Source organism: Mixophyes fleayi, chromosome 1 (genome assembly GCF_038048845.1).
Source record: "Mixophyes fleayi isolate aMixFle1 chromosome 1, aMixFle1.hap1, whole genome shotgun sequence".
In the NCBI taxonomy this organism is placed as follows: domain Eukaryota; kingdom Metazoa; phylum Chordata; class Amphibia; order Anura; family Limnodynastidae; genus Mixophyes; species Mixophyes fleayi.
The window spans coordinates 231,799,374-231,824,753 of NC_134402.1; the positions used below are offsets into that span (position 1 = coordinate 231,799,374).

General features: G+C 41.9%; 1 protein-coding gene across 2 annotated transcripts; it reads left to right on the top strand.

The window, feature by feature from the left end:
* Positions 1–278: 278 nt before the first annotated feature.
* On the top strand, positions 279–24,326 carry CHERP (calcium homeostasis endoplasmic reticulum protein). Of its 2 annotated transcripts, none has more exons than XM_075207297.1 (19): positions 279–387; positions 1,757–1,930; positions 2,686–2,870; positions 2,994–3,131; positions 3,800–3,951; positions 10,655–10,766; positions 11,079–11,168; positions 11,530–11,737; positions 11,892–12,070; positions 12,401–12,839; positions 13,821–14,059; positions 14,351–14,484; positions 15,516–15,602; positions 17,187–17,333; positions 17,747–17,857; positions 18,295–18,389; positions 18,945–19,130; positions 19,848–19,898; positions 23,612–24,326. In XM_075207297.1, exons 1-19 carry the CDS (start codon positions 363–365, stop codon positions 23,647–23,649), a joined length of 2,790 nt encoding a protein of 929 aa, XP_075063398.1. In that variant the 5' UTR covers positions 279–362; the 3' UTR covers positions 23,650–24,326. The 2 variants fall into 2 exon arrangements, with proteins under 2 accessions (XP_075063398.1, XP_075063406.1); XM_075207305.1 differs by having other exon boundaries at positions 1,757–1,903.
* Positions 24,327–25,380: the final 1,054 nt, after the last annotated feature.

Here is a 25,380-nt window from a genome sequence, read left to right on the forward strand (position 1 = left end):
CAGACTTTTCCTTTCTCCACTACATGATGATCTTCAAGTAACAATATTTCTATTCAAAACAGATTTTATATGCGACTAATATACATTAAATTGTGGGATGTACCGTTTGTAATTCTAGAGCAGCTCACGCACTTACTAGGTAGACCAATATACAGAAAGGGAATTTTAGGGCTTACCAAAATGGCTGACTTTACGCTTCCGGTACCTGTCGCATAGCTGCCATCGTCATCGGCAGGATTTCGGGACGTGTTTTGCTGTCATGGTAATGGCGCGTATGGCGAGGTCATGTTTTGCGACGCTTCCGGTTGTAGGAGCCGAGTGGCGGTGTGAGGTCAGGCTCGGTGCAGGCCGCAGTCCCAGCCATGGAGGTTCCACTTCCCCCAGACGGTGAGTGGGAAGACTTCATTCATGTATTCCTTGGGGTCTATTTTACATTGTACTTATGGCCCCCTGTAACTAGTATAGGTGTTCTGGAGATAATAGTTATTGTGCATAGTGTGTGATGTAATTGTCTACTAACATAATGATATGTAAATTATAGTGTGTAGTCCAAGAGTAAGGAAAATCTCTAAATTGTGCTTACCTAAAATCTCCTCAGTTATAACTGTCAACCTTAACCTACCTTGTTTATCAATAGTTTGTGTTTATAGGGCACATAGTTGTAAACTAGAAAATGTTTCATAAAGATATTGTATTTATTAGCTGGATTGATTTTCCGTTACAATGTCAAGATGTTCGTTGCGATCTGAGTATTTTTTAGTTGCCTATTTTCATTTAAATATCTAGCTAAAGCTGGGTACACATTACACGGTTTTCGTCCAATAATCTGCTCAATCAGCCGACATACGACCGCTTTTTCAAAAGTCGGGCAGGTGTGTGCAGTGACACGATGGTTTAAAGTCTGCCCAAATGGACGATTATCGCCTCATTTGGTTGGTCGTACTGTTTAATATTTTCGTTCCAATCTCGTTTCCGCTGTGTAGTGTGTATAAACTTCCGACTGATGTGTACGAAATTGCAATCATTGCTCGACAACATGGCTGTAAAAAGTCGCTAAAAGGACGTCCGCTCTTCCCTTTATCGTCCTAAACAAGGCTAGTGTGTATGCAGTTCATGGACCGAGCGATCGGAACATCGCTCGCATGTAAAATCGCTCGGCATGAAAAGTTGGTCGAAATTTCTGTAATGTGTATCCAGCTTAACATAGCAAGAATAGATCAATGTATACATATTTGCCTATTTGTTTATTTAGTACGCCTCTCCATAGGACTAAATAGAAGGTTGAAAGTAAATTGCATCTCGTTTAATGATTTGTTCTGACTTTGTTTTTGTGGCAGAAAGCTGGTGGTAATTGATTAACTGGAATTTTATTAGGGTAACCTGATGTCATTATTACAAGTGGCACACATTTTTTGTTGGAGTGATTCTTACAAATATCAATATGTGCATGTCTTCAATTGGTTTCTTCATGTTGCTAATACAATCCTGAATTCTATTTTCTCCATTCCGTTACGTATACTCTTTATACTTTGTTGAGTTATTGATGGGTTATGCGCAATACCCGTAAATGCATTTTCCTCTCTTCGTCCACATTGGCGTTCAGTGCAACTTTTTTTATTTATTTTGTAAATGGCACTGATGTTACGTTCATATACATTATAAATAGGCTTGTGATCTATTGAAACAGGAATGCCTAAAATTGGTTACCAAAGAATGCACATAGTATTTATATTAACTTTTTTTTTTTTTTCTATAGATCAGGAGCTGCGTAATGTCATTGACAAGCTAGCACAGTTTGTGGCTAGAAATGGGCCTCAATTTGAGAACATGACCATGGAGAAGCAGAAAGAAAACCCAAAGTTTTCATTCCTGTTTGGTGGAGAGTTCTACAGCTACTACAAATGTAAACTTGCTATGGAACAACAGCAGTGTATGTCTAAATTTTCTGAAAAACTATAGCATTGAAATGTTCTATCCCTATATTGTTTTGTATAGTGATTCCATCTCTTATATTTTGTGGTCTATTAATTTAGTAATTATTTTTACGCTTTCTAAAACTTGATCATATGTGTGTGTGTGCATTTTGTCAGGTAAATTATAATTTTTCCTGAATTTACAATATGTTCTTGAAACAGGCCTCTCCCAGTTTCTGTACATTGTTATGGGACTATAACATTAACATAAGAATTTCTGATATTAAAAGGGCTATGTATTTTGTATCTAGACTTCATGTCCGGAAATTATACTGCCGTCTATAAACATCCGAAAAAGTAAGGAAAAAATACAGTCCATATGTTATCACTTGAAAATAAACCCAACAGAAACGTATGCTACTCCTGTGGTCTCATTAGTGGTTAAGGCTAAGATGGTTATAACATACTGAAGACCCAAGTAACAGCTTTCTGCTACCACTTGGTATAGCTGTGTGTAGTATGGCTGGCTTGTTTTGTTTCATCTTCCTTCAGATGATACCTTATGGATTGCTCCTCTCCTATTACTCGTGGGTATATGCAGGATGGCTTTGAGGAGCTGATTTCCATGCCTTTATCTAGTATAGCATGCATTCTTATAGTCTGGTTTGTAGTGGATGCGTTACAGTTCACAATCTTACTTTTTACTTTACATTCTAAGCATATGTGTTGATTTGTTTAATTGTTTTCAATTGTCTGAATGTTTTCCCTCCAGTGATTTGCAAGCAAGCTCAGGACATAGAACCCACACCTCAGATGTCCGCAATTCCCCCACCAGACCTGCCTCTGCCCCCTACATTAGTGCCACCCCCACAGGGTGCACATGCTATAGATGATCTTATTCAACAAAGCCAGTGGAACCTGCAACAACAAGAGCAGCAGCTAGTCACCATGAGACAGGTATCAGCCCAGTTTTTCTACCCTCTAAACTGATCCCTGATTTAGAACTGTACTGTGTAGTAGCACAACAATAAAACGTGTATAACGGTTACAATGTATGCATATACATTCACTGTCTTTCAGGAGCAAATTACAGCAGCAGTAACACATGCTATTGAACAACAGATGCAGAAACTGCGGGATGAAACTCAACTGGACATGACCGAGTTTGATAACTTGCTACAGCCGATCATTGACACTTGTACAAAGGACGCCATATCTGTAAGTAAACACATTCCCATCTTCCATTTTAAATGTCCTAAACTGTTTAATTAGGTGCAGGTTTTATTTTACCTTTGCTCACACTGGGCCTCAAATTTCGTTGGGAAGAAATCCAGCTAAAGGGTGCAAATTTACACCTGACACCTGGCATGCAATAGGATGCGTATTTTAAGTTTGTCCACCCTCCGGCACAATATGGTTTTGAAAAGGTCCACAGTTGCGCCTTCTAGCTGAATTTACGCCCAATTTTAAATGAGGTTTAAAAGTAGGTGTTGGCTTTGCTATTGAGAAATCTAAAACTATGTAACCCTCTCAAAGATGCCATATGGGATCTGAAAGAAGTATATAAAAGAAGGGATACCTTCTTATCTGTCTCTACAGAACCAACAATCTAATGGGATTTTTGTGCTGATTTTAGTGTGTTTACATAAGTCCTTGAGCTGACCACACTTGGATAGTCAAATTGGGCACCTCCAGAACACATGGGGGTCTGTTAGTATGGTTAGAGGATGGTTGCACACATGCAGGATAGTGGGCCAAGGAAAAATAATAAAACATTTCAGCACTTAAAGAACCAATGGCTCGTACATTATATTCTTAATGTTAAATCAGAGACTGTTTATTCATAGTGACAAGTGCATTTTAAGGGTAGTGTGTTGTGTCCACAGGCTGGCAAGAATTGGATGTTCAGCAATGCCAAGTCCCCTCAGCACTGTGAGCTGATGGCTGGTCACCTCTGCAATCGTATCACAGCTGATGGTGCACACTTTGAACTGCGCCTACACCTTATCTACTTGACTAATGACGTATTACATCATTGGTAAGCATGTACGCCACAATCTGACTTTGTACAACCACCCCTCAATATACCCCCCCCCCCCATTAAAGAAACTGCAATTTACATCATACATTTTAGGATTTATAAACCTAAATATGCATGTACAAGTGGAAACAAATACTGTACATACTCCAGTAAGAATTGTAATTTCAAATTATATGAACAAATATTTAATTGAACAGCGGTCATGCTTCATTATCATGGATATGGAGGTACTGTATTTAACCAGAACTTTAATTGTACCACAAAACACTATTTGCTGAATGCATGTAAGCAAATACTGAGCACCAGATTAACCACCTGTTGCTCACTGTGGATGTACAATTTTCAGAAATGTGGATTGTTATTATTTGATAGTGTGACTGGAAATTAAAGTTATTTTCTCTTTCATCCAGTCTGGGGGACACTGCTTTACCATGGGGTTGTGGAGGGGAACTGGGAGTTGACACCTAACTAGTTAACTTTAGTGCTGGTGATAGACCCCTCCCCTCTACAATCCCCCTGCCTCTTCCTGTACAATCCAGTTTTTTTTAGGTGCCCTGGAGTTGGGCAGCCTTTTTGCTTAGTGCTTAGTTTAATGTTAAGAAATTTTCTTTTTTTCTTTTACTTTTTACTTTTTTGAGGTGGCAGCGCTGGAGTGTGTTCTAATATAGAGAACACACTCACAGCTTGGCAGCGCAGGCATTCCCCTGTCAGCAGAGAGCCAGCGGTTCTCACTGACGGACTGAAGTACAAAGTGCCTGATTGAAGGGAGTCTCATGGACCGCTGCACTCCTACAGCCTCCCCGTTAACCGGCGCTGCCATTACAGGCATAGAGCGCCGGTTATCGGATAATGAAAATGGCGGCGGCCATCTTGGATTTCGGCGGCAGCGCCGAGGAGAAGGGGGCTAAACCAAGATTCCCCCCTCAGACATAGGAGGGTGGCGTCGGAAAGGTATCGCTGCGGAGACCTCTGTCCTGGGAAGAGGAACTAATAGAGGTCTCCACAAATCTGCCACCAAAAGCCGTTTTTCCTATGGATTTTCAAGCAGGAACATCGGCATCAGGGAAGAGGGGGGAGCTAAAACATAGAGTTCCCCCCCTTCCTACAGAGTAAGAGAGAGATGGACTGTCCCAGGGTTCTGGCGCCAAAGCAGAAGCCCGGGAACAGGAACAGAGCTGAGGGAGAGCACAGACTGCTGTTGGACTTCTCCCTGTCTTGGTGGCCCTTGGGCTAAGTACAAGCTTATTTAAACACATATTCGTTGTTTTATTACTGGCTTAGCAGGTTTACATTATAGTCTCCTGCTAGCCTAAAATATTTATGGTGTTTAAAAATATTCAAGTACAACTTTTTCAAAGACATTAGTTGATTACTTGTAATTTACTCTGTTCTTTTAATATATTTTACTCTCTCTCTCTCTCTCTCTCTCTCTCTCTCTCTTCCTTTATCTCTATCTGTATATTCAGCTAGATTGATTTTGTGTGATTGGTGTGCCTTCCTTTATATAAAATGACAGATAAGGGAAAGGGCCCTATGGCAAAATATTTCACATGTTCTAAATGTCATGTTAAATTACCGTGTGGGCAGAAGGACCCTTTGGCGCTCTGCGCTGCATGCGAAGCAGGGGCCCCCTCTGTGCAAAGCCAGCAGGTTACAGCCCCTTCGTCTGAGGAACCGGCCTGGGTAACCTCCCTAACACAGTCGGTTACCTCCCTAGCCCAAAATGTTTTTTCAATCAAATCAGTTGCTGTCAACTGTGGCAACTTCGGTGGCTAGCAATACTAATACGCATTCAGACCCCCAGGCTTTCTCAGATGCCAGTGGATCGAGTTTGCCGGGAGCTTCCACATCACAGGCTGACCCAGCCCCTGCTAATACAGACCCGGCTTGGTCTACAGCCTTTTTGAAGGGATTAAACAAGCTTAACCAGTTGCTAGATTCCTCTAATACCCCGCCTGCTAAGAGAAGGAGGCTTAGAGCGGTAAATCCCCTTGTGGTCCTTTCAGATTCGGAGAAAGAGTCTGAGGAAGAAGGGGAAATCTATTCGGATGCTGACCATAGTCATTCCTCAGAGCAGGAAGTGTACCCTAGAAACCAATTTGTTAATGATTTGGTTTTAGCGGTTAGACAGGCGCTGGACTTCCCAGAGCCGGAGGAGGTTTCCCCCAGGGACAGAAGTCTGTTCAAAAAGGCCAAAAGAAAAACCAACCGTTTCCCTCCTTCTGCAGAACTCCGAGAGATTGCTGAAGGGGCCTGGAAACAACCTGAGAAAAGGTTTTTCATTCCCAAAAGGTTCGCCTCTCTGTATCCTCTTCAGGAGGAAGAGGCGACTCGCTGGGAGAGTATTCCTATTGCTCGCCTGGCTAAACATACTCTACTCCCAGCCCCGGGTTCAGCGTCTCTCCCAGACGCCAATGACCGTAAGGTAGAATCCCAGCTCAAATCAATATTTGCGGGTTCTGGCTTTAGACCCACATTTGCTTCAGCCTGGGTAGCAAAAGCCATGGAAGCATGGGCAGACCAGCTGGCAGAAGCTTTACAGGACTCCGAGCTCCTTCCCCTTGCTTTGCATTTAAAGGAAGCTTCGGGGGTATCTCTATGAGGCGGCCCAGAATTCAGCGGCGGTTTCCTCTGCCATTCAGGCGGCCTCCATTTCAGCAAGGAGAACACTATGGCTGAAATCCTGGGAAGGTGATGCAGAGTCAAAGCGGTCCGTTGAAACCATCCCCTTTTCTGCAGCGGGCTTATTCGGCCCAGAATTGGATACCCTCATTTCCCAGGCTACGGGGGGCAAAAGCACTTCTTTGCCAGTATACGCTAACAGAAGCCGCGCTCAGAGAAATATCTCCTTCCGACAGCCCTTTCGAGGGACTTCCTTCCAAAGGGGTCAGTCCTTCAGAGGAAGGCAATCTAATTCCCCAGGCTCCTCCTCTAGGGGAAGATCCTCGTTTACTTCCAAGCGCCAGGCCGCTAAGACCCAGGAAAAGCCTGCGTCCTGACGACCAACCTGTTCTACAGAGGGCGCCAGTGGGAGGACGTCTGTCCCTGTTTCAGAAACGGTGGACAGCGTTTTCCCAAGATCCTTGGATTCGGAGAATCATTTCAGAGGGGTACAGAATAGACCTATTGGGCCCGGCTCCACAGCGTTTCTTCCAGACCCCGCTACCTCAGGATCTTTTAAAAAGACGGGCTATACAGGATTGTGTTGCTTCTCTTTTACTCCAGCAGGTCATCTGCAGAGTGCCAGATGGGCAGAAAGGAAGGGGTTTTTATTCAAACCTGTTCCTAGTCAAGAAGCCGGACGGCTCCTTTCGGCCCATCCTAAACTTAAAGGGCCTCAATGTTCACTTAAGGGTGGACAAATTTCGGATGGAATCTCTGAGGTCAGTAATAAACGGCCTAGAGATAAATCAGTTCATGGCGTCCATAGATGAAAAGGACGCTTATCTCCACATTCCCATCTGGATCCACCACCAGTCTCTCCTCAGATTCTCGGTAGGATCTGCTCACTATCAGTTTCGGGCCCTCCCCTTTGGCCTCTCAACTGCGCCAAGGGTCTTCACGAAGATTGTCAGTTATGGCAGCATGTCTTCACCTGCAGGGAGTTCAGGTCGTTCCTTACTTGGACGACCTACTCATCAAGGCTTCCTCAGAAGGTTGCCTGCGTTATCACCTGTCCCTCACCCAGGCAGTTCTCGAGGGCCACGGTTGGCTAATAAATTCAAAGAAATCCCAGTTGATCCCGTGTCAGCGCATGGTATTCCTGGGACTCATCATGGACACCAGGAGGCAAAGAGTGTTTCTCCCAGCAGAGAAAATCTCCTCTATTCAGTCGGTAACCTCCCAGGTTTTGTCTTACCCCAGCCCCTCAATGCACTTGTGCATGAGGCTACTCGGAAAGATGGTGGCCTCTTTCGAGACCATTCCCTTCGGGCGAGCCCATTCTCGATGTTTCCAATGGGATCTCCTATCAAAGTGGTCAGGGTCACACCTACACCTGAAAAGTCAAAAGATCTCTCTATCTCAGAAAGCGAGAGAATCTCTTCAGTGGTGGATGTATCCGCACAACATGAGCGTGGGAAAATCCTTCGCACAATGGTCATGGATCATAGCCACGACAGACGCCAGCCTGAAGGGTTGGGGGGCGGTAATCCTTCACCTCCGACTCCAGGGAATTTGGTCGCCTCAGGAATCAACTCTACCTATAAATATTTTGGAATTGAAGGCCATTCTCTTGGCTCTCCAGGGAGCCCAGTCTTTTCTTCAGGGCCAACCGGTCAGAATTCAGTCCGACAATGCCACGGCCGTGGCATATGTCAACAGACAAGGAGGAACCAGGAGTACAGCGGCTATGGAGATTGCAGCCCAAATATTTGTTTGGGCAGAGCAATATGTCCCAGCAATATCGGCGGTTTTCAGTCCAGGAATAGAAAACTGGGAGGCTGACTATTTAAGTCAAAACCAGCTGATGCCGGGGGAGTGGTCTCTACACCCGGATGTCTTCCAGTCTCTGGTTCTCAGGTGGAGTCTTCCGGACATAGACCTCATGGCCTCCAGACACAACCGGAAGGTCCACAAGTTTTGCGCAAGGGCAAGGGATCCCTTAGCGGCGGCAGTGGACGTTTTGACGATGTCATGGGAATTCAGGTTGGGATACCTGTTTCCCCCAATTCCCATGCTTCCTCGAGTACTCAGACGAGTTCGGCAGGGCCTTCTGCCAGTAATTCTAGTCGCTCCCTCTTGGCCGCGCCGAGTGTGGTACGCAGACATCATATCTATAGCGGAAGGGCCGGGGTTCCGCCTTCCGTATCGAATCGACCTGCTTCTGCAAGGTCCATTCCATTTCCAGAATCTACCTCAGCTCAATTTAACGGCATGGCTGTTGAAGCCAGCCTCTGGAAGGCTAGAGGTTTTTCGCCCAGTGTAATTCAGACTCTGATGCGAGCCAGGAAGCCTGTTTCTTCTCAAATCTATCACCGGATTTGGAAGGCCTACATTAGATGGTGCGAAAATAGGACGTTCCACTCGTCCTCCTTTCAGCTTTCCCGTCTATTATCCTTCCTTCAAAATGGCCTGGAAGCAGGCCTTAGGCTAGGTTCCCTAAGGGTCCCGGTTTCGGCACTTTCTGTATTTTTTCATAAGAAATTAGCCGAATTGCCAGACATTAGGACTTTTTTCCAGGGAGTTTTACATATCCTACCTCCCTATGTCCCTCCTACTGCTCCTTGGGATCTCAACATGGTCCTGGAGATGCTCAAGGGCCCCCCCTTTGAACCTTTGAGTAAGGCAGACCTAAAGTGGTTGACCTGGAAGGTCCTCTTTCTTTTGGCTATCGCTTCGGCTCGTAGAGTTTCCGAATTAGGAGCTCTGTCCTGTAGGGAACCATATTTGGTTTTCCACGAGGACAGAGCGGTGTTAAGAACTCTCCCTTCTTTCGTACCAAAAGTAGTGTCGGCTTTTCATCTCAACCAGGAAATTGTAGTTCCGGTTTTCTCATCTTCTTCCCATACGGATCAGCAATCGATGGAAAAGTTAGATGTGGTTAGGGCTCTCCGCATTTATGTTAGGAGAACTTCCCAGATTAGACGTACAGACTCTCTATTTGTCCTTTATGACGCTAATAAGAGAGGCTGGCCAGCCTCAAAACAGTCCATTGCAAGATGGATTACGTCTACCATCAGACAAGCTTATATAAAGGCTAGCCGTCCTGTGCCGGAGAGAGTCACAGCCCATTCCACCAGATCGGTTGGGGCGTCTTGGGCAGCAAGGAATGGTGTTTCTGCGGACCAGCTTTGCAGGGCAGCCACTTGGTCCTCTGTCCATACGTTTACTAAATCTTATCAATTTAATGTCTTTGCATCAGCAGATGCAAATTTCGCTCGTAATGCTTTACGAGCGGGATTTTCAGAGTAGTCCCACCCTTTAGGGGCTGCTTTAGAACGTCCCCATGGTAAAGCAGTGTCCCCCAGACTGGATGAAAGAGAAAAGAGGATTTATGTACTTACGTTAAATCCGTTTCTCTGATTCCGTCTGGGGGACACTGCGATCCCTCCCTTCTGTTATTCTTCTGTGTGCTCTTGTTTGACTGCCCTTTTTTCTTCTGGGGCTTTTTAAAACTAACTGGATTGTACAGGAAGAGGCAGGGGGATTGTAGAGGGGAGGGGTCTATCAACAGCACTAAAGTTAACTAGTTAGGTGCCAACTCCCAGCTCCCCTCCACAACCCATGGTAAAGCAGTGTCCCCCAGACGGAATCAGAGAAACAGATTTAACGTAAGTACATAAATCCTCTTTTTTTGCTGAGGGGCCTACTTCTCCGTGGGTATACCTGTGAAATTGGGTTTGCAGAGGAGCTGTGTCTCAGAACAGCAGAGGCCAATAGAGAACTGTTCTATTGTTCAGGTGCCCTAGCAGTTTGTTGGCACCAAGGGCTGTGAATCTAGCCTGCTCCCAGTATATACTGTCTGTTACATACCAACTATGTAGCAGCTACGTCCTTATTAAACATCTTCCAGTAAAGGAGCTCCAACTCTAACAATTGTTGTTCCAGTAGTTTACCTGAAGTGACTTTTGTGAAGTTGTATTTAATTAGAACATTAAATATCTCACTTTATGAGTAATGTGCATACTGTATAACCAAAAGTAGTGGAAAGCATAATGTGGTCATGTGGGTATTTACAGTAATTGCTATTTTTAATCAGTCAGAGGAAACAAGCGCGGGAACTTCTGGCAGCTCTTCAGAAAGTAGTTGTTCCTATTTACTGTACCAGCTTTCTAGCGGTGGAAGAGGACAAGCAGCAGAAGATTGCACGTGTGAGTACTACTTTAAGTGCTGCAGCAGCCACTTTAACTTTGATGAGTGAGTATAGAGTGTAATTCAACACTAAATAGTTCCCACTCATCCATCCATCCTTTCTTTGGTTGACATTGGTGAATACAATCGCAGTGCAGCAATCCTTGCCTAAGACTATCTCCTGAATGGTTGCCCATACCTGGTTGGCATTGAGGACAAATTTTTCTTACACACTTCTTTTTAGTAAATATTTGTGTATCCGTTTACAGATATATCCTTTAAACATCTGTAAATGAACTTAGTTAGTTTAAATGACCTTTTTCCATCTGTAGTTGCTCCAGCTTTGGGAGAAGAATGGCTACTTTGATGAGGCTACAATTCAGCAACTGCAGAGCCCTGCTCTTGGATTGGGACAGCACCAGGTAATTCTGTTCTATTGCAAGGTTATAAATTGTTGTTGCATTGCTTGCCCTATGGTTACCTTCAGTGATTAGAAATTCAGTGGTGTTTGGCCCTGAAAAAAGAAGCTTAACTATCTTCTATGCATTCTTTAGCACTTCAATATTAAATCATAAAAAAACTATAGAACAGTTAGTTGCAGAAGGGACAACAAATAGCCTTTCAGTGATCAGTATGCTCGTACATACCAATATGCCCAAAAGCTTCTCATGTACTGCTGTGTTACAAATGTCCTTGCTCCAAGTATGTATGTTCTGTTTTGTTAACGTCTGTATATCATTTGTGCCCGCTTCTCTTTACCGGTTTCATTGGGTCTCAATACAGGCTGCTTTACTGGGAGAGTACTCCACTGTAGTGCAGCCAATCCTCATGGCATTCCAGCAGCAGATCCAAACCCTGAAAACACAGCATGAGGAGTTTGTGGCTGGTTTAAAACAGCAGCAGCAGCAAATCCAGATCCCAGTGATGGAGCCAATTCCAGAGCCAACAGCACCAGCTCCTACCCCTGCACCAGCTCAAATTCCCCCACCAGGTAGCTACAAGTTCCTTGTACTTGTTTATTTTTTCCAGTTCTTTTATAATTTGTATTAATATTAGCTCTCTAATAAAAAGGATGCTATCCCCACCCTACCTCTTTTCAAATACAATTCTCTCATATTGTTTCTCCCTTGTTCTCTTCTTTATAGAGGATGTGAAACCTGCACTTGCTATCCCTACTCCATCAGAATTTGAGCCCCCTCCCGGAAGTGTACCAGATCCTGGCAATGCAGGAACCAGAGGTCCAGTTCCTCATGAACAGATCCCTCCAAATAAACCACCTTGGTTTGAACAGCCACAGCCTATGGCTCCCTGGGGTCAGCAGCAGGTATATATATATATTAAGTTAGAGCAACCATTCTTATTTGATACTAAATTAATGCAACAACTACAGTTTTATTTAGATTTTTGTGACAAATAGAAGTATTTTACAAAATTCAGTAATTCAGGAAATAGTAGTTATGAGGAGTGAGATTTATAAATGAAACCTTTTTTTATAAGGGAGTTTACAACTTGTCATTCTTATAATACCTTTTCTGTTTGGGAGTAATCTCTGTCATGCTATGTTAGTAACATGAAATTAAGATGGAACAATTTTTATGCACTTTGGCTCTGAGGAGATTCTTTAAACTCCTTGTGCTTTTCCATTTCTCCATAGCCCTGCGAGCAACCCCCTTTTCCACACCACCAGGCCCCTCCTCACTGCCCTCCATGGAACAATAGTCATGAAGGTATGTGGAACGAGCGTGATCCAAACTGGAACAGCGAACCTGAGCCAGCATGGAACAGCCAGAGAGAACCTCCATGGAATAACCAGTTTGATGCTCCTTGGAGCAACCAGCATGAACAGCCACCATGGGGTGGTGGAGCTCAAAGGGACCCACATTTCCGCATGCAGCGCCCGCCTCACTTTCTGGGGCCATTCCCACCTCACCAACAACAGCACCCACCTCAATTCAATCAGCCACCCCACCCTCATAACTTCAACCGATTTCCGCCACGCTTTATGCAGGAGGATTTTCCTCCACGTCATCCTTTTGAGAGACCACCCTTCCCTCATCGGTTTGATTATCCACAAGGAGGAGACTTTCCTTCAGGTAACTAGCAATTTAATTTTTGTTTACAGTTTTATTAGCAAGTCCCCAAAGCTTTTGTTTTTTTTATTCCAGAAAATCAGATTTAAGCCTTTCCCTACTTCTTTTTACCCCTACTAACATTTCCCAGTTCTCTCCGACCCCTCTTTCCTCCCCTTGTTCCCTTTCTCTCAAGATCTATACATCTGTCTGTACTATTTTGATTCACATATCTGCAATCTCACACTGATATACTCATACTTTTATTCTCTAAGTAAAAAAAATTGTACTGTGGATTTGCACTTGTTCTGATATGTATATGTTAACATTCCAATCTTAATCCCTTCCCCCGTGTTTTCTTTTTTTGTACCCCTCTCTCACACCCTTGATTTCAGTGAAATTTCAATAAAATTTTTAATTGAGGGAAAAAATAGAAAATCATATTTAAATAAGACCACATGTATGGGCTTATGGGACAAATATGTGCATATCCTATCTTTAATAATTGGTTAGGTACACTCTACCAGAGTAGAACACACACCCTATTGCTGAGTCTTCAATTAGAGTGTTTATCTAATCAATGATTAAAGATATGGGAGTCAAGAAGTTAAATTTGGCGAAACAAATCAGACAAGATCAGTCTGCTCAGAACAAGGGGTTGGAATATGGCCACACACAGAGACCAACAGCTGTCATCTTCAGACCACATTTTCCTCCATGCCCAATGGTGGATCCTATAGTTTTTGATGGGATTGTTCTCTGACATCAGTTTTTTGGGGAGCCACAGTATCAGGCCAATTGCCTATTATCTGCTGTGATATCACAGCTTAGGGCCAGGTTAAAGGTTAAGTTTGTTTTTGAAATGTTAGATGTCCGAGCACTGAATCTTTTCAAATGGAATTCATCTGCTCACAAGTAGGTAGTTTAGTGCAGCTTTAATGTCTATTTTTCTGTCAGAAGTAGAAATGTTTTAACTCTTATTATTAATCATCATCCTCCTATTAGAAATGGGACCGCCACACCATCACCAAGGCCACAGAATGCCTCACCCCAGTATGAACGAACATCCTCCATGGGGAGGTCCCCAACATCAAGACTTTGGCCCACCACCACATGGGTTTAATGGGCAGCCACCTCATATGCGTAGACAAGGACCTCCACATGTCAACCATGATGACCCCAGCCTTGTACCCAATGTCCCTTATTTTGATCTTCCTGCTGGACTTATGGCCCCATTGGTTAAGGTAATTTGCTTTTGCTTGTTCAGAGCTGCCAATATTTACCATTGAGAGTGTGTGAATTGTCTGGTTTCAAGCTTCCCTTTTTGATGGCAGACCTTTCTTTTACTTCATTATCAGGGCAACAGATTTTGTTTTAAAAAAAGTTGTATTGTTAGAAATAACTTACCACCTCCTAATAAATATAAGGCTATTAGGAGTCACATTGGAGTTTCTTGGTCTTCATTCTCATGCTTTTTTTTGTTATGGGACTGCTCTGTGACTTTTGCATTTATACCTTTTATCTCTTCTGGGCAGTTGGAAGACCATGAGTACAAACCTCTTGACCCTAAGGACATCCGCCTTCCTCCTCCAATGCCTCCCAGTGAAAGGCTCCTAGCTGCTGTTGAAGCATTTTACAGCCCTCCATCACATGACAGACCTCGGAACAGGTTAGTACTCATGATCCTTTATAAAGCTTATAGACATCCTTGATTGGCACACTTTTTATCAGTTAAGTTGCTGAGCAAAATGAACCTACATTGGCTTCTAATGGATTTCCTTTATCTTGGTCTGCCCATATTGTTTTGTCAGATGGTGACATTGCTTTACTCATGTGCACCACTGCTACTTGAGAGATTTATTCTCAACCATACTAGATAAAACAATAGCATTTTATCCAGCAATCGCTGCACTGGGGTCATGGTAAATGCATCCACTCTACTCGCTGAAGCACAGAGGCAAATTCCACCATGACTGAAGCGCAGAACAGAAGATGTACACCTGTCAAACAATAATGTAGGTGTCCTAAGGCGAGCTCAGAGAGGACAGAAACCTCCCGTGGAGCAGAAGGGCTAGCAATGTTTAGCAAGTTTAGCAATGATCTCAGGCAGGCATTCTAGGTATGTCCACCATGCACTGCACTGGAGGTAAAGCGTGGTCGTCTTAACCAGTTTGTAAGAGGGTTTTTAAAGATGTTTAATTTTTTTTTTTTTTTTATGTTCATGTCCTATATGTAGAGTTTTGTGATGTTTTTCTCATCTAGTACAGTCAATTTCTGAATAACTGTTGTGCTATAATTTAGTGCAGGACATGTTCAATCAGTTTCTGCATATAAGTTATAAAATACAACCTAAGCTTTTAAAAATAAAAATAATCTGTTATTTAAATATAAAAGTTAAATCATGTTGCAAAGTAAAAAATGTTCCCTTTTTGTTGATGGAAAGCCTGTGGGTACATATAAATTGTAAAATTAAGGGTTCTCCAACAATTTTCTGTTTCATGTCATGAAAAAGCAACAACCATGTGTCTGGATTTTGTCCTATTATAAATTTTTACTGAAACAATCATTTTTTTCTTGTCCGCTCACACAACATTGTTAGGTAGCTTCTAATATCACTTGATAGACTTCAAGCCCTCTGTCTATATGGATTCCACTACTGTTTCCACAGTAACATTTATCTGCTCTCCTGTTATCCCCCAGTGAAGGTTGGGAGCAGAATGGCCTGTATGAATTCTTCAGAGCAAAAATGAGGGCTCGGCGGCGGAAAGGCCAGGATAAAAGGAGCAGGTGAGGGAGCAAATATCAATACCCTGTATTCCAGATATGTTTTCGGAGACTTGCTGTGCTAATGGGAAGCAGCCTCACAGGCAATGGGACATGTATGTTGCGGGCTTAACACTTGCTGTTTTTAAGTTGTGTATAGATGTGGTTTTGTAGTTAAGTGAGAAAAAAAATCAGACCAGTATGAAAGGTGTGTTTTTTTGGGAAAATACTAAATAAAGCACTAAGTTGTTTTTTTAATTTTTTTTTCTTAACCCCTTAATTTCTGAGAATGATATATCTTTCAAATGATATGACCCTTAGTAGTAGTTATTTGGTGATAACGTGATTACCAGACAGTCTATTTAAAAAACAAAACAAAACTAGGATAACCTCGTTTGAAAGTAGAGAATCCCCTCTTTCAAGTAAGGTGTGCCCTTTGTAGTTGTCTACACTACAGAAAGCGTTAAGTCCAGAGGGGAGGGCAATGGTTATATTCTCCACATCTTCCCCTTCCTAGCGCCAATAAATCAAGGGGTACCCTCCTTTGATGCAGTAGGTTGTCTAGTTTTCAAAATTGTATGTTACATTTATTGTTCCTACACATTTCATTCAAGACTATACAAACTAGTAAAAAAATGCATAATATTTAAGTGCAGATTTTATCACGAAAATCTGTGTAGAATCCTGCCTTTTGTTTTTTTGGAGGCGGATTGATGCCAAAGTAAGAGCCACAACATGTTTCTGGGTGTTTAGGGAAAAAAAGAAACATTTGCTTTTAGTTCATTTTGTTGCAATTTAAATCAAAAGTACAAAACACCTTTGTTTTTTTTAGTGCATTTTGGTTAGATTTCTTTTAGTACTATCGGAAGATACAAGTAAAGAAATTGTGTATTTTGATAATACAAAGTCTAGTTTTGTACAAAAACAAAAAAAAGGTATAATTTGTCTGGGTACCGCACAAACAAGTTACTGACATTGATATTGGCATATGAGCAACCCTAAAAGAGCCAAAATAGGTCCAGCAGTGAAGGGGTTATTTGTCTGCTGCTTTTTGTTACATAGTAACAAATGAATGTATCTATATATGTATAATTAAGTTAGCCTTAATTTCAATTAGGTTATTGGCAGGGAGACAAGTTATGGAATACTGAGATCAGCTGTACAGACATGTGTTCCATATTCTTTGGGACAAAAGTTCTATTATATATTAGTAGGAACAATTCTTATAGGTATGTAAATATGTAATACATATAGGCCTGTAATTAAAAACTATGGTGATTTAAGTGGAGTTAACCTGAGGGACATGAGTACAATTATCTTTCTAAGAGGTAGAACACTCCTTGTTTTGGTCAGGAATTTTTTCATTTGTATACAACTTACAGACTATACTACTGAGACAGATCCTGACAAGCGCACAAGTTGATATTCATAAACCACCGCTATGCCCACGTTAACCAATATCTGACCTCCCTCACGCTTTCCCATAATTGCAGTTTGTGTACAGATGTTTCAACCTAATTAATTCTGTGCATAAAAAAACTGCAGATCTGTATTTATTTTTTAAGCTTATTTTGGTATTGTTCTCAAACTTACTATTATTGCTGGTAGGCCATCAAGATCCCAAAGTCGATCAAAAAGTCGTGGACAGTCCTCCTCCCGTTCCAATTCCAGATCTTCAAAGTCCTCCCGCTCTTACTCTAGGTCTCGTTCAGGTTCTCGGTCCCGATCCAGGTCTTATTCTCGATCCAGGTCAAGGTAAGGCATGCAGCAATGGAAAGTGTAGAGTTAAAACAAGTGGTCCTATTTAGGCCATGGTTTGTGTTTGGTTATGTCACGTACTTTGAGAATGCAGAAATTCAGGAAGTAAAACCAATTCTATGGTTATTTTCTGGGTTTTAAGTATCCGATGCTCTGAAAAATGTATCCTATGCATTCCAAGGGACCGTTGGAACAATATTCTGTATAGTCTTACATGAGTTACTAAACAAATAGCTTAATGGATCATTTCTGCAAAAGCAACATGAAACATATTTATAATATCTACCTCCTACTTTCTCATTGTGTTGGGATACCATTCTATTATTCCTGGCGGAGGATCTTCACCAATCAGCAGTCTACTAAATACAATTGACAAATGTATATTTGTATTGCATATCCTTTTGTTTCAGGAGTAGAAGCAGGTCTCGGTCATCTCGTAGTCCCTCAAGATCTCGGTCTCGATCAAAATCCCTCTCACCTGGAAGAAGACGCAGGTCTAGGTCTCGCAGTGCAACCCCACCGTAAGTAGAAAGCAGAAAGGGAAAAAGAAATCACTAGATAAACAGATTGAAATCTTTAAATTGTCTGAGAAGAACATTTGTTTATCTAAAGTTACATTTGCAGTTGCATTGTACTGTTCTGGTATGTGATACTTTAATAGCTATTTGAAAAGTTTATAGTGGTAGATGGGCTGGATATCATGGGAGTGAAGGCAGAACTCTACAGTATAGGCGCCTCACATCTATTCATGTGTAATTGACACCTGGGTGGAGGTGAATAAACATTATTTGGACATTGTTGCTTATTAACAGAGATCACTGGGTGGAGGGAACCCTCTGGAAAGTCTAGTTGTGTCCCTTAAGGCCAGCAAAAGCTAGTAAGGGACCATATGGATCTTATGTGTTCCAGTTGGAGCCTTCTGCACTCAGTCTGATATTATATGTTAATGTCTTTACAGTTCTTCTTCAGGCTTGGGTTCTGGGCCTGCAGCAACTGTACCCATGGTGCGTCTTGGGGAGGAGAACAAGGGGCACCAGATGCTAGTCAAAATGGGTAAGATGTGAAACTGTTTGCTTGTCTAATGTCCGTACACTTGAAGCGCTGATATGTGAGCTGGAACTTGGTTAAGCCACCGGACCCTTTCCCTATGTACTTCCTCAGAGATCCTAATTAAAGTAAAGCAGTTATAAGGTTGCCATTTCTACCTATTCTTTTGAAGTTCTATAGCTTCTTAAACAGAAGGAAAAAAAAAAACGTGAGCCTTAGGCCTACTACTACTATCATAAACACAGTACCACGTTGATTAGGTAGATGCAAATTCTGCTGAGCCTGTGTTTAATTGTCTTTCACTACAGGAAAAAAGCAACAACATTTCAATAGTTGTTGATATAAATCAATTGCAGCAATTTCACTATATTTAAAAGTGTTTGTATGTGTGCCCTGCACCCTCTTTATTTAGCCCATTTTATACAGCCACTTTCTTTTAACTGAAATGTGTTTTAATTCATTATATTTAACCCTTTAAAATTCTACCCTTGTTATAATGGTGGTATACAGTTGGAACACATTATTGTAGCAGTTGTCACTGAATGTGTATTTATTCCTTAGGATGGAGTGGAGCTGGGGGCCTTGGTGCAAATGAGCAGGGAATTCAAGACCCAATTAAAGGTGGGGACATCCGTGACAAGTGGGACCAGTACAAAGGAGTTGGAGTCTCTCTTGATGACCCTTACGAAAATTATCGTAGGAATAAAAGCTATTCCTTCATCGCTCGTATGAAAGCAAGGGATGAGAGTAAGTACTGGGAAGAATGGTGTGACTTTCTTATGCAAGCTGAAACACATGCTCATAGTATATCATTTACAGATTTTTTAAAATGTACTTACATTAAATATAATGCAAAGATTGAGTTGCTTAGTCAGAGGTGTGCTGAAACTTGCTGTGTATATTTACATTCCATATTTTGTCTAACTGATGTCATTCCTTTTAAAGCACCACATATTAAAAACAGCATGGGCCAATTAACATGATAACTTTAAATTTGCCAATATTTACCTGCTTTTGACTGTATTAAATTAGAACTTTAAGCAAATGGATCATAGACAAAACTGTAAAGCGGTAATTTTTATTTATAGTATGTAAGGAAATATTATCAATATAGATAATGTAGTAGTCAATTGAAAACTACACCAAAATTGAAAACAAATCAGAAAATTAAAAAAATATAAAATGATAAATCCTGTAAACAAAATAAATAACGAAGAAAAAGTTTATATTTTTTATATTATATATTTTTTTTTATATCTTTGTTTATAATTTTTATTATTCAATTTGTTTTTCTGATTTGTTTTCAATTTTGGTGTTGGTGCATTTTTCAATTGGCTTGTACATTATCTATATTGTGCTCTTTACTTACATACTATTGATGGACTTTATAAAATAAAGAGCAGCATTAACATTATTGAGAGCACTCTACCTCTATATATCCTTGGTATTTTCTATCTATTGCAGATTTTAAAGCAGGAGGACCCTTTCCCCCAGGCGCAACTCCACCAGCCAACAGTGAGTATTTTTTGCGTTAACTTTTACCTGTTTTTCTTTTTCCTGCCATTGGGGGGCAATGTGCTATAGTAGGTGGAATTGGAGCTTTTAAATCTTAAACTGTTGAGGGATAGCTCCTCCCCCTACTATGTCCCTTCCATTAGAGACGTCTTCAATTTTAGTTATGTGCCCTTTGGAGTTAGGGTGTCTTTTTTTTTTTTTTTTTTTATATTTTTTATTTCTTTGCCCTGTGTTTTAATTTTTAATTCTTACTTTTTAACCTTTTCATAGCAGATCAGGGATGCCTCCCAGGGAGTGACTAGCCTGTCTGCTTCCTTCACTCTGGGTCCCATCAGGCTTACCTCCTTCTCAGCTATTTGCAAGCTCCTCTAGCTCACATTTCAGCAGTGCGTGTAGGCTAATGAGATAGCCGCTGCACTGTCGGAGCTCTGGCAGGTAACATTTATGTTTCCCCCCTTAGCAACGAGCAGCTGTGCAAGAGACTGCTCGAACAGGGGGAAGCCACAGGAGCAAATCTCTACGGAGAGTGGCAAAGTGACTGAGAATGGCTCACTGTTTCTCAGAACTTAAGCGACTTTGACCAAATTGCTGTACTCACAAATAGTGAGTACACCTCATACGACCATGTGACATGTCTCCTCTAAGCAGCGAACATTGATATCTGTTCCAGCGCTTGACTGTCACTTCACCAAACTAAGTAAAAAATCTTGCTTAAAATGTACTGAAGGGACTAGGGAACATGCCGCCTCAGCACATATGGCCAGCTTTCCTTCTTGGAAGCAGCTATTTGCTTTACAAATTGCTGTATTATTGCAGATCTTCCACAGTCTGTGCCTTGTAGTTTGGTGCCATTATTACACAGGCTGTATATAAGTATGCTGTTACCACATCTTCCATACAGTGTGTTCCACCCTGGTGATTTATGTATGCCACTGTCGCGGCATTGATTGAATTTGTAGAGGCTTTCCTGACAGGAACCTAAGCTAACTCTGAGCCGAACAGAGTAACCCCATCAAAAGGTAAGTCCTCTAACACTTTTGCAATCAGCATCCGCTGTCCACGTGCGTAACCATGGGCTACGATGAGCAATAAAGAGGGCCGAAGATTTTGCATTGACGGACACAGCATCCATGGCTGCGTGACCTACATAATCTGAAGTCTCTTGTATAGGCTCTGCTCAAGTGAGAAGCTCCATACGCGGAATGTTCTCCTGCAATCCTCTCACTAATCTTTCAGCCCACAGCTGAATAGCCTTGTTTGCCCGAGCAACAGCCATATTGGTTTTTAATAAACTGCCTGCCGCAGTATATGCTGAGCGGAGAGCTAAATCACATTTCTTATCAGTGCGGTCCCTCAGAGATACCCACTCCTGAATCTCCTGAATGGGAATGGCAGAGGCTGAAGACAAGCGAGCTACTGGGGTGTCTACCCTAGGTAATGCCTTCCACTTAATCGAGTCCTCTGCCGGAAGAGGGTAAAGAGACTTAAACCTGCCTGGCATCATAAATTGTTTATTTGGCCTTTGCCAAGCCTCATCTACCATTTCCATCATCTCTAGTGACTGTGGAAAGGAGGCTAATTGAGCCTTAGTCATCTTAAACAAAGGGAATCCTGAAGGCGCCGTGGGCTCGGGCTCAGCAAAGCCTAAGGTATGCCTGATGCCTAAAATGAGACTATCCACACTATGGGCAGAAGCAGAATCCCCGTTACTAAGGGTATCCTCCTCTGGATATATCTAAGTCCCCTTCCTCTGCTGAGGAGTGGTCTGAATCCTGATCTCGGTCTTGTACCGCATCAGGGATAACCCTCTTGCGCCTGTGAGTTATAGTCCGTAATCGTTCTGCTTCATGAGCACATTCGGCCTGTGAGGATGTGTCTGCAACAGCCTGACTCTGTGTAGGGGTGTGAGAAACAGAATGTTAACGTACCTCTGTGAACCGTAATATCACCTTAGTGAGCTCAGCCATTGCTGTTGTCAGGGATCTTGCCCAGAGTGGTTCTTCCATAGCTGTAGATGCTTGAGCTGGGTTGTCTCTCCTGGATATTGGCGTCACAAACTGTGCAAAAAGCTTCCTGGGTCGGCTGCCCAATAGATAATTTACAATTACATTTTTGGCACAGCTATAATACACTACAGCTGAAGCAGAGGGTCCCTTATTTCTTGCTTACCCCATATATATAATTTTTTATATAAATTAGAGAGGGAGAGAGCGCGCGCAATCTGCTGGCTGTACAATAAGAATCTACCAAGTCTCTATACTAGGTAGTCTTATAATAAACACCACTTTCTTCAAACACTGAGTGTAATGTATGTGTAAAAATAGAGCAAACCTCCAATTGTTTGAAAGTGAATCTATAGAAACGATCTAAAAAAATACCAAATGAGGAGAGGCAGAGTCAGGCATCAACGTGCACGCGATGTTTCCCTGGAGGATCTTCATGTCCAATATGGCCACTGTCTGTGCCCGGAAGTGCATAGGAGGTAGATTGGAAGTCCCTCCTTTAATCTGGCTTCCTTCGCCAAGTGCTCTAGTAAAAGGGCTGTCAGTGTTTGTTAGCAACACGCTTTGTTACTATTGCCCAGGACACGTCTGCTGCTCTGGCAGCCGTTTCGCCTCCTTAGGAGCATGAATGCTGCTCCGTCCCCCCTCTGCTCATTGTCTAGGAGACAATTGGGTGGACATGTTGACATGTATAACGGGCGCTGAGGAGAGGCTGCTACAGGTTCACTCCCGACTGTCTCAGAGGCGTGGCTGCGGTCCGACCCGGCCTGAGCTGATGTCCTATTCACTCACCTGGGTCCCGCGCTGCACCTGAAGAAAAAGGATTAAAAATAAAACCATGATTATTGCTAAAACTAACTAAGTATAGGCAGGAGCCTATATCCAAGTGACCAATCTCCTAGGCACTTAGAAAAAAAAACTGAGGTTTCTAATGGAGAGGAGGGGCATTGTAGGGGAGGAGAGTGAAGATCAAAGAAATTGATTAGTGCCTAAATTCCTAGACCACTGTCGGCTAACCTGTGACACTCCAGGTGTTGTGAAACTACAAGTTCCAGCACTAAGCTGATATATATATATATATATATATATATATGTATATATATATATATATATATATATCAGCTTAGTGCTGGAACTTGTAGTTTCACAACACCTGGATTGCCACAGGTTAGCAAACACTGTCCTAGACCCACTACTATACCTCAATGTCTCGCAGTGTCCCCCAATGATAGGAAAGAGAAAAAGCTTTCCAAGAGAGATCAAGGAGGAGATAATGAGACTAAGATGAAGAGAAATCTAGCAATGGTAACTGTACTGAATGGAATTTTTAGAATCCTAATAGAAAGTAGGTAAACATATTTTTGTACAATTAATATATACATTTTGATAAATTCAAACACAATTTAAAAACATATAAAGATCTTTAAAATATTTTTCATGTTAAGTCGAATGAACGGTATATTATAGACTTTTTGGGCTAAGTTGTTCAGGCAACAGAGAAAATGTTAATTTATTTGGTCTTATATTCATCACCTCTATTCACTTTAGCCTGTGTCATATGGCCCCACAACAGTATGTGATCAAGGTTTGCCTTTTTACATACTATTGTACAATATGCTCTTCCAGAGGAGTGCAAAATATTTGTATTTAATGCTTTACCATATTAAATATTTTGACTGTTTTACATATTAACCTGTTTTTTTCCCTTAGTTAAGCGGGAAGGCCAGGATCCTCCAGCACAAGAATGATTCCAAGATGGAGGCCTACTGAACCTGAACAGTATAGTCCGGAGGCATAGACTTGTTGGATTCTATTATAAGGATTATTATAGGTGGTCTTTGTGCAACTCAATAAAACTGAAAATAGGACATCATTTCACTTGCCAGGGGTATTCCTGCTACAACCTTTTGCATTCATTGTCAACTTTACCTACCTGTTGTGACCACACTTCCAGATAGTGACTTGTGTTTTCAGCCTCCAAATGCAAGGGTTTTTGTTTTGTTGTTTTATAAATTCTACACTCTCTACATAAAGAGCCTTGTACCACCTACGAAATAATTCTAAAGTGCATAATGAAGTAGACACATACTTCCAAGGTTGTTCAGTAAAGGCTGTTATGTTCACCAGCAGTTTCCTCATATTCAGTGGATTTTCTAAGAGTTCATAAAAAAAAAAAAAAGCTTTCAAAAACAATGGAATATAGAAGATGAAACAGGTGAACATTCTGTAGTGTATTTCCAGACAGAAGTATTAGCTACATGTTACTACATCTTGAGGTGATTTGGATGCGTGGGATGTCACAATTTCTTACTCCATGACAATTTTGTGTTTAACACTGTACTTGTGCTTTATGTAACTTTTTATTTGTATGTGAACATCCCTTCTCTTACAATTTCTTTTGTAAAATAAAAGTGTTGAATTGGAACATATCCTTCCTTTCTAAGTAGTGAGACATAGAACTCTATTTCATTGCCAAGTGGGAAGATTTCACATTTTTAGTAAGTTTTTGAATTAAATCAACAAACACCACAATATGAAACTTTCTAACCACCACATATGACCAGATGACATTTACATGGAGATTTATTAGCAAACTTATTTCAATATAGTGTCAGTGCAGGGACCTTCCTTTAAAGACCCAGTGAGTGAATAACCTGTTGCCTTCCTTCACTCTGGGTCCCTGCGTAAGGGTGTGCAGCCTGTCGTCTCCGCTCATCCCTCCCACTGATGCTGCCGGCAGTCCTGCCAGGGAAAGTCTTCAAGATCAGCAGCATATTATCAACCGGCTGAACAGCAGGTAAATGCTCAATCTGTATTAACGATCGGGTGGGAGTGAAGCACTGCAGCATAGGGGAGTGGGCACACGGGTGCTCGCCAAGGAGGCAATATCGCTGCCCGGTGCAGCAGACAACTGGGCCGCATTACGGGTCTGCAAGCGTCTACTCTGAGTACGCTGTTCGACTGCGCATGGGGGCAGCACTCCTCAGAATTTTCTGAGTTTCTGCATAAATATGATTTTAAATGTGTTCAGAACTGTGGGAGATGAAAAAAAAAAATACAGAACCCAATAAATCAAATAGCACGCAAAAGGATATGCTTGTTTTCATTTCTTGATAATCGAACATTAATTTTCTTTGTTGGATAAAGTATGTGAACCTCTAGGATTATCAATTCAGTTAAGTAGATAATTAGGGTCAGGAGTGTCACTCTATAGATGACCATCAGGTGTGAGGTTTGATGGCCCACTCCTATTTATGAACAAACCAACCTGAGTCTTCACTACCAAAGACTGATCTTCACCAAACAGGTTTGTGAATGCAATCCTTGCCTCGATCAAAGGAGATTTCTGAGGACCTCTGTAAAAGAGTTGTTAATGATCATCATGCTGGAAAAGTTTAGAAAATGATGACCTCAACAGCCTTGCTGTTAGTTAGCCAAGATAGATTCTGGTGCAGAAAGCTACCTTGGCTTAGAAGATC

What these genes read in the sequence shown, in the direction of transcription:
- CHERP (XM_075207297.1), top strand. Translation starts at nt 363, where the DNA reads ATGGAGGTTCCACTTCCCCCAGACG. An exon ending in TGCTATGGAACAACAGCAGT is followed by an intron (nt 1,931 to 2,685) that starts GTATGTCTAAAT and finishes TTTTCCCTCCAG; the next exon opens with TGATTTGCAAGCAAGCTCAG. An exon ending in CCAGATGCTAGTCAAAATGG is followed by an intron (nt 18,390 to 18,944) that starts GTAAGATGTGAA and finishes TTTATTCCTTAG; the next exon opens with GATGGAGTGGAGCTGGGGGC.